At 43.1% G+C, this 9,571-nt stretch overlaps 1 protein-coding gene across 2 annotated transcripts; it reads left to right on the forward strand.

Moving 5' to 3' along the window:
* The first annotated feature begins 57 nt into the window (after positions 1-57).
* On the forward strand, positions 58-5,286 carry LOC133884915 (mitogen-activated protein kinase 17-like). Of its 2 annotated transcripts, none has more exons than XM_062324517.1 (11): positions 58-584; positions 1,493-1,892; positions 1,988-2,115; positions 2,201-2,260; positions 2,799-2,948; positions 3,437-3,592; positions 3,702-3,839; positions 3,912-3,991; positions 4,131-4,232; positions 4,581-4,761; positions 4,922-5,286. In XM_062324517.1, the coding sequence occupies exons 1-11, from the start codon at positions 279-281 to the stop codon at positions 4,994-4,996; spliced, it is 1,776 nt and encodes a 591-aa protein (XP_062180501.1). In that variant the 5' UTR covers positions 58-278; the 3' UTR covers positions 4,997-5,286. The 2 variants fall into 2 exon arrangements, with proteins under 2 accessions (XP_062180501.1, XP_062180500.1); XM_062324516.1 differs by having other exon boundaries at positions 59-584; positions 4,581-4,770.
* Positions 5,287-9,571: the final 4,285 nt, after the last annotated feature.

Raw genomic sequence — 9,571 nt, forward strand, 5'->3', positions numbered from 1 at the left:
AGAAATAAAGAGAATAAAAACATAAAGAAAAATAAAAAATGAAATAAAGGCAATATAATTGTAGAGGGTCTAACCGCCGGACCCCGCCACCACCAACAGGCCCGAACCGCCTCGCCACCGCCCGCGCTTCCCCGCGCGCCACGGCCTCGGCCTCGCTGCTCTTGCTCCCTCTGCCCCCCAGCGACGCGCTCCCCGCGGCGACCGGGCGTCCCCAGGTGTCCCAGGAGCAGGCCCCCGCCCGCGCCGCGCGCGCGCCCAATGCCCAGGAAGCGCGGTTTATGGGCGGACGCGCCCGCTCCCTCCTCCGCTGGCTCCGTCACCGCTCCCGCCGCGTCTCCTCCTTCCACCTGACCACCAGCAACGCCAACGCCACCACCACCACTAGTGACCTCCGCGCTCACTCGTTCCCGCATCAAGACCACGCGGACGAGGAGGGGGAGGGAGAAGAGGAAGGGTGGGAAGAGGTCGCCGAGGGGCCCGAGTCCGAGTCCGCGTCCGAGGGGTACATCGTGTTGGAGGAGTGGGGCACGGGAACGCGCGCGCCGGTGCGCACGAAGCCGCCACGCATGGACCCGAGCAAGAAGGTGGGTGAAGAGCGTCCCCGTGATCGCGCTTTTGGATCTTTGCGATTTGTTTTACTGTTTTTTCTTTGGCTCTTTCTGTCCCATCTGCTTCTGCTGTGATGTTTGAATCCATCCGTGGCTGCTGAATTCTAATGGCGGTTACGACTTCCGGTGATGAGAAGTTGAACTCGGTGCGTGAAGGAGTTGTGGTCCTTGCTTCCTGGGCAGGGCACATAATTCCATTGGATGGTCTTGTTCTTGCGTTCTTGTCAGTTCTTGTGAATCCGCTTGGTTGCGTTTAGATATGGTGGCGCTGGATGAGGCATCCGAATTCTTCAGTAACCAAATGCTTGGCATCACTATTTATGTGTTGTGATTTACAGATCGTCATATATCAATGCGGTTCGAGTCGTATGAATCTGTAAAGCGTGTCGGTTTAGGAAAAGCCCTTTGCTTTATTGGTCTCATAGGTACCGTTTGTGCAGCACTACATTTTGGAAGATTTAGGGGTCCTGCTGCCTTTTTTCTTGTCCCTGTCTCATTTCAAGTTGAGTTAATGCCAACAGTAGAAGAGGTTTAGGTTTTTTGTTTTTGCAGTGCCCCTTTGTTGACTTCTGATGAGGTGCAGGCTCTTGTCAGCTTATGCTTAATTTGCAAGGAAACTGGAACAACTGTTAGTATTTACAGTTTGCCAACGTTCAGTAACATCTAAATCAATCTGAATCCGAAAAGGACCACACATTGTCTTCTAATAGGTGCATGTCTTTGAAGCTTCAATACTTGTTCATCAGTGTCCATCCAATGAATTGTGGTATTTATTTATTTTTCCACTTAATACATCTCATCTATGGACTGTTACATCAGAATATTGACACCAATCAGCAGTCTGTAGCAGTTATACTAACTTGAACTCTCTTGCTCCTTTTCAGGAGTCTGACTTCTTCACAGAGTATAGTGAGGCAAGCCGGTATGAGGTCAGCGAGGTCATTGGCAAAGGGAGCTACGGTGTTGTGGCCGCTGCTGTCGACACTCAGACTGGTGAGCGTGTGGCTATCAAGAAGATCGTTGATGTCTTCGATCATGTCTCCGATGCCACCCGCATCCTTAGGGAGATCAAGTTGCTCCGGTTGCTGCGTCACCCAGACATAGTTGAGATCAAGCACATTATGCTACCTCCTTCGAGGAGGGAATTCAGGGACATATATGTAATATTTGAACTGATGGAGTCGGATCTCCATCAGGTAATAAAAGCGAACGATGATCTCACACCGGAGCATCACCAGTTCTTCTTGTATCAGCTGCTTCGGGGAATGAAGTACATTCATGCAGGTGGTTAGACAACCCATAGAGGAAACTAGGTAATTGTTTGTAGGATCTTTTGATTTGTGGATTCTATGCTCATTGTCTACCTGTTGGCTTGGCAGCGAATGTTTTCCATCGGGATCTTAAGCCCAAGAATATTCTAGCCAATGCTGACTGCAAGCTGAAGATTTGTGATTTCGGCCTTGCTCGTGTGTCATTTTGTGACACACCATCAGCCATATTCTGGACGGTAGCCATTTTGAAAATGTTGAGCACAAGTTTTATTTATGAATAGCCAAAGTTGTTTTCTTATTATTTTGCATCCTTTTCCATAGGATTACGTGGCAACTAGATGGTATCGAGCTCCGGAATTATGTGGCTCATTTTTTGCAAAGGTGAGGGAATTTTCACCCTAACTTCATATTACAATGAGCCTGTTATGGATTTCCTTCTGAAGTTATTATATTAATTAAGGTTGGACCGAGAATAGCAATACTGGTTCTGGAATGTTATTAGGTGGTGTTGTTCAAATTGGTTTTAGGCATCAGTTCTTGACTTCCACTGGTTATATATATCGATTAACTTCCCTGTGTGCAAGTGCATTTCTCCTATCTTGTTAGAGTTTCTATTACTCTTCTAAGATGTCTAATTCAAATTTCATCCTTTTCATCTTGTCATGCCATATCGGCATGTATGTTTTTTCTTCCCAGCAATCTCCAATGGACATACTTGTGTTTCCTCCCTATGCTGCTTTCATGAAAGTGTGAATATTGAACACACAGACATGGCATACACTAAATTAATATTGATAACGTTATGGAACTGGCTGGGCATTGTTTTAACTATGTACATGGTTTGAAATTGATGTGTGTGCATGTTTAACAAGTGTTATAGGATTGCAAGGTTCTGAATTTGTCAATTTGATTTTTGCAGTACACTCCTGCTATTGATATTTGGAGCGTAGGATGTATATTTGCAGAATTGCTTACAGGGAAGCCACTCTTTCCAGGGAAGAATGTTGTGCATCAGTTGGATCTTATGACTGATCTACTTGGTACTCCTTCAGCAGAATCCATCTCTAAGGTATGCAAACTCCTCACTAGCAGTTAAATAGGACAGCAGCTGGCGTCCATCCAATTTCTTCCACAATTTTATTTAGTTTTTTTTTTTTATCCTTGCCATCACTCTATGTTTCTTTTTTCTTTTTGAGGGAACTAAGGCAGACCCCTTCACAGTCAGCCTTCAGTACGAAATTCCTGTAAAATGGTCAATCTTGCATTGGAAAGTGCATAGTAATGAATTTGCTGATTGTTTAGTCTATTTCATCATATCCTTGTTTATTGAGGACTATTTCACTGTCTCTTGACATTGCATATTTATAAACTCTGAAATTTTCAATAAATGCTTGAATGGTTAGTTACCAGGGAGTACAAAGTTCTGCACCAGCTGACATCATTGTGCAATAGAAGCAGTCTTCTGCTACGCTTCTATAGATTATTGTACAAATAAAATTGCTATTGTAGACTGATGCCAAACCATGTCTTTTACACTAAACTATTGAACGGTTGCAGATAAGGAATGAGAAAGCTCGACGATACTTGAGTAATATGAGGAAAAAGCCTCGGGTTCCGTTCACCAAAAAATTTCCAGGTGTGGATCCTATGGCTCTCCATTTGCTTGAGCGTCTTCTCGCTTTTGATCCCAAAGAGCGACCAAGTGCTGCAGAGGTAGAATTGATCGAGTCCATCTTTTTGTTCACCATGAAGATACATTCCACTTCTAAAATGTTGGATAAATTGTTACTCCCAATACTGAGATATGGAAATATTGTTCAAGGCTCTTACAGACCCATACTTTACTGGATTAGCAAATTCTGAACGCGAGCCCATAGCACAGCCTATCTCAAAACTTGAGTTCGAGTTTGAGAAGAGGAAACTGGCCAAAGATGATGTCCGAGAACTAATTTACCGAGAGGTAGCTCAATTATGTTTTTGAGATTATGATACCTGACTCGTTACATTAGTAACACTGGTTACATCTCTTTAGATTTTGGAGTACCATCCTCAAATGTTGCAAGAATACCTATGCGGAGGAGACCAGAACCAGATGAGCTTCATGTATCCAAGGTGGGTCCACTGATTTTCTCTTACAAACAAGATTCACTTGTGTTGCAAATTTCTGTGATGATTATGCTAGTTATATGTACTTGGTTGAGGGTTTACCATTGCAAGTGTAACTCTGATGTCTGTGTGTATGGGTTGGCAGTGGGGTGGATCGCTTTAAACGACAATTTGCCCATTTGGAAGAAGGTATTGCAAAGGGTGAAAAAAACAGTCCACAGCTGCGGCAGAATGTTTCCTTGCCAAGGTTCACATCAAAACTTCATTTTTTTATTCCTTAACATGCAATATTTTCGTGTGCCTATAGTGCATGAAAGATCAAGTGGAGATGTTATCTGGTTTTGTATTTTGGCCCTCTTGTGTTTTTCTTTCTTATTTTTAAAATTTTGTTGTCATGTTGTTCCTAAAGAACCTTGTGTTTGAACAAAGTTGGGGACGTTCGATTGGTTAGGCATGCAGGATTTGCATAGATACAGTAGTTTTCAGTAAACCAAAGAAAGACGTTTAGCACAAGTTTCATTGAGTTACCTGTTAGTACTATTTAAAATATACTATTATTATTCTTGAAACAAACAATTCGTGTATCTTGTCTCAGGGAAAGAGTAATTGGCAATAAACACGGAGATGGTGAGTACTGCATTAAGCTGAATGTAGGTGATAAGCCATCGCATGCATCAGTGACGGATGGCATAAGCCAACCGCTCTTGAGCGCCAGGAGCTTGCTGAAGAGTGAAAGCATCAGTGCTTCCAAGTGTATAGGTGAAAAACAAAAGCAGGTCAGAGATGTAAGTACATCAATCACATGCTTCATAATTTAGTTCTCAAAATCCATGCATATCAGTACGGTTTTCTTGCGAAAACTGCTAGTTTCTTCACTTTTTGAACCGTAAATTACAATCATGAACTGATGATATCATGGGTATCCTTCACTTTTAGGAGGAATCTCTTACCGAGAGCATGGACGAAACAGTGAATGAGGTGTCGAAGAAGATCGCTCAACTGAAAACCTGATTTTCTCAGGCTCACATAAGCTGTCATATATAGTTCGTACAGCAGCATGTTGGTAGGTTCTCAAGTTCAGAATGAGCCTACTACACGTATCTGCAGCTAATAAGACAACACGTTGTTCGATAGCTCCGTTATGATGTAAATTTGCCCCCATCTTTTGTGTTCTTTTACTGCAAAGAGAACTGTCTAACGGACTGAATAGCTCCTCCTCGTGTTTTCCTGTGTGTGGAGCAATCACGATCCTGTAAATTTTTTCAGTTGGAAGCAAATGCAAGTTTGCGAAAATTTCCCCAGTCCTTTTGGCTCCAGGCTTGTCTCGGTGGCCGCAGGTCCAGCGTTGGCTGCGGTGAGAGATACTACTAATCGAGTATCCGGCGGCCGGGAGACCAAGAGTACATGGCGGCGTCCTCCGATGTTTCGTGGAGGCCGCGTCGGCGAAGTGTGTGTCTCTTGGTACATGGCTCGATCGCGAGCTGTACAAACGGACGGCTCAGGCCTGCGGCCTATGGGCTGGCATGAAGTGTACATGGCACACTCGGCCCCGTTTGGGCCGTGGATTGTGAACCAGCAGTTCGGAGTGCCCATTCAGCAACGCCGGGAAAGGTCAAATGGCACGATGCGATCCAATCACGCCAACGCTAGAAACCGCCCGGCAAAGCGCCATTTGATCAGACACGATGCGATCTCGTACGTTCTGCAAACGTAGCACTCAGTGGCCATGCTGCCACACAGCGACACGAGTCGTGATGACTCCTCAGGCCCTCACGCCATTGCCTATCGATCACGGTGAGAACACAAAGGCAACAAAGGTTAATCAACCACACAACCGATGCATGGTACACATTTCTTTCCTGAAATGTTTGGCTTCTCAACACGTCGTCCATATGGAAAGGTGTGTAACATGACCCACCTTTAAGTCTTGCAACTGTATACAAACTTGGATTAGGATTGCTGATTTTGTATACTATTAATTTCTGCAGTTTTGTATCCAACTATTGCTGTAAGCATATCTGTCCAGATTTCACATTCATGTTATACATCTAATCCCCAATTATTACTGTAACCTGTAAGCATATCTGTCCAGATTTCACATTAATGTAGTATATTTCATCCTCAACTATATATTGCTGTAATTTGTAAGCATATGCCCAGATTTCACATTCATGTAGTAGATCTCATCCCCAACAAGATAACTATTCATTTCTTTAGCAAAATTAATGTTTACAATTATTTGTCATCAACATTTTGTAGTAAATAAATAGATGAAGTAATTTCTTTCAGTTATTCAAGATATCATGCCACATTATGAGCAGTGCGTTATTTTTATATGCACAGCATAAAGAAACATAAGAAGTTGTTTGGAAGCATTCCGTTTACTAACGGAACTACGCGCGTTAATCCAATAATTACTGTTGTTTGTTAGACAATCCAACCATTAAGCGTCGTTAGGCGTGGGTTGTTTGCATGGCTGAAGTTAGCTCGACATGTGCTATGTTTGCATGGGAGCGAGTCAGATGTGAGCGCAAATAGCTCTAGCAGTTATGGCCACGTTCAACTTTTGTTGTGTTAAAAAGCAAGGAAAAGCAAACAAATAGTTCTTCCTCCTGTATTAGATATGAGTGTTTATAAGAAACAACAGAGAGGAAGATAGGCATGAGCGAGTTCTCTCCAGGAGAGAGGTCGAGTGAATCAACTCAATCGGAGGAAGCTACGCGATGCAACTCCAACAATTGGTATCGGAGTTCTAGATTAAGGGGAAATAGTTAAATAACACACGCCTAACGATGTTGAATGACTGGACTATCTAACAATCTCCCTCTAATCTAAAACTCGTATAGGTCTCCTCAGATCTGACAGAACTGGACAAACTAAACTTAACACCTAACGCAGAAAACACATGCATAGCTAACTCTATAACACAAAAGTGCTCTCAACTCCTGGTTATCGATCCGCTCACTATGCACTGCCAATCTAGGCACTACGCCACATGTATTCTAACTCGGTCCACCATAGAGCCCACCTAGCAGCTAGCTCGACACATGCGACTAGGCATATCTCAACTTTTACTCGTTTGATCATGCACGCACTAAGTGAGCATGCAACACATGCACCTGTACCACCACATGCTAGTAAATACACTTAACCTACATGCAAATACTACCTATCAAGATTACCCCATAATCTTGACTTACCGATTCTCCGATGTGGATCATTTGCACGTCTTGCTTGCCACTGGTCTCCAACTTCCATGCATGGAGATTGCCGTCGTTAGCCTTTGCCGTAGAAATGCACACGTGTTTGCATGGCTGAAGTTAGCTCGACGTGTGCTGTGTTTGCATGGGGGCGAGTCTGACATCCGCACAAATAGCTCTAGCAGTTGTGGCCATGTTCAACTTTTGTTGTGTTAAAAAGCAAGGAAAAACAAACAGAAAGGTTGCAAAATGTTGAGCAACACAAAAAATCCTCTCGTGTTCTGCTTGCTAGACACACCACAAGAAGAGTTCTTCCTCCTGTATTAGACGTGAATGTCTCTGAGAAACAATAGAGAGAAAAATAGCCATAAGCGAGTTCTCTATAGGAGAGGGGTTGAGTGAATCAACTCAGATCGGAGAGAGAGAGGAGCTACGCGGTGCAGCTCCAACACTATTTGCTTCAACTCAGTTGCAGTTTTATTTGACCGAAGCACATTGACATTTTTTTCGGAATAAACGCGCGGAACCATTCTTATGCTTCACCTTGGTCACTAACTTTAATTGATTAACAATATATTTTTATAGTTTTGATTTGATTAATAGTAAATAGTTGGAGAAATGTTGAAACTAATGATAAGCCCCATCTCCCCAAACAGAATAAATTGAAGAACAGAATATATGTATAACGACATCATCAAATCATGTTTGGCTGTTTGCTTACTTCACCATACCAAGTGCTTTCTTGGGAAATAAATGTTGTAAGTACAGGCCATTAACATTAATTTGATAGTAATTAAACAGATCAAGAGATTTTTGTAACTACCAACATGGTTCAAAGAAAAGATTTTTTTTTAACTATCAAAACATGACTCTGCATTATGAGTAGTGTTTTTATGCCGCAACTCAAAGAGAAATAAGTTGTTTGGAAGCGGTTTCACTACTAATGGGACTACACACGCCAACCCAATAATTGCTACTATTTACGTCAATTCAGTTGCGACTTTTATTCAACAGGAGCATAACAAAGCTCCTCTTGGAATTGAATAACACTACTACAGAACGTCATATCAATGTCAGTTGAAAAACGGTGTCAGTGTTAGTTTTTCAACCGGCACTCTTTACTCAGCACTGATAGTTGGCCACTATCAGTGCCGGTTCACCACCTGACATTGTTGCTATTTCCAGCGAATAAACAAAAAGAGAAAAAATGGCCGCGACGGGAGGGGCTCGGGTGCCGCTCCCGTCGCCGCTGCCGTTGGGCACACCTGCAAAACAAGATGAAGCGGCTGCTCGAAGGTAGTACCAGTGATTTCTGATTCGTAACAACTGATAACCCTGTAAGTACAACAATCTCTCTGTAGGTACAGTCGCACAAGATACAAACAAGACCATCATCGTCGTGTACACATACATCAAACATCAAGCCGCCACATAATAGATTCACAATTGACAAATGAAAAAACAGAGAAAAGAAACAAAAAGAAAGATGCAGAGAAAATAGCCGTCATCATAGCACGACAACGATCCAACCGCTAGGGTGGGAGCCGCAGAGGCGCCCGCGGCGGAGGTCTTCCGCGAGGTGGTGGATCTAGAGAGGAATCTAATGATGGAGGGCGCCTGAGATGGGGACAGGAAGAGAAGCTAAGGGATCTAATGATGAAGGCCATTGGACCAGGGAACTGCCGATGAAGCCATCGTCTGCGGTGGATCGAGGGGACTGTGGCTGATTGGTAGGAATACGTTTTGGAGAGATGGAGGGAGAGGAAGAGGAATGAGGGCACGAGGGTGAGAGAGTGAGAGGATAAGGTCGATTGAGCTGAGCGGATGTCAGATCGCAAGCCAAAATTTCATTGCATAGAAATTTTGGATCCAATCATTATATCGGTGTCGGTTTTTATCTGAATGGACTGATTGATGCTTGGTTTTGCTATCAACCGTTTTTAACTGAACCGGCACTAAAAATACGGTACTTATGACTAGTTATGTAGTAGTGTAAGTATGTATGGTTCATCTTATGCTTCATTCTGGTAACTAACTTTTGTTAATAACAAATATTTAAAAATTGAAAATTTCATGAATAGTGAATATATAGTTGGACAAAATGGTATTGATACTAAATATAATCACCATCCCCTAAAGCGGAATGAATTAAAGAATTGAAATATGCATCATGAAATCACCAGGTCATCTTTGGCTGTTAGCTTATCTTCACCGTTCCCAGTTGTCCCTTTTCAAAGCATACCATTTATAGCTCCCTGCATGCACCCTCCTATAAAACCCCTCTCTGGAATCACCAGCGCGCTCCTCCCTCAGCTAGCCAATTCTTTCTTAGCTCTTCCCTTTCTCCCATCTCTTCTTCCCAGCATTCCTGCCTTGTCTTAGATCC

Source organism: Phragmites australis, chromosome 11 (assembly GCF_958298935.1).
Source record: "Phragmites australis chromosome 11, lpPhrAust1.1, whole genome shotgun sequence".
Taxonomy (NCBI): domain Eukaryota; kingdom Viridiplantae; phylum Streptophyta; class Magnoliopsida; order Poales; family Poaceae; genus Phragmites; species Phragmites australis.

Excerpts from the sequence above, each read along its gene's own strand:
- LOC133884915 (XM_062324516.1), top strand. The coding sequence starts at position 279 with ATGGGCGGACGCGCCCGCTCCCTCCTCCGCTGGCTCCGTCACCGCTCC. Across the intron at positions 3,840-3,911 it reads GAGAACTAATTTACCGAGAG|ATTTTGGAGTACCATCCTCA; the intron begins GTAGCTCAATTA and ends ACATCTCTTTAG. Across the intron at positions 3,992-4,130 it reads ATGAGCTTCATGTATCCAAG|TGGGGTGGATCGCTTTAAAC; the intron begins GTGGGTCCACTG and ends ATGGGTTGGCAG.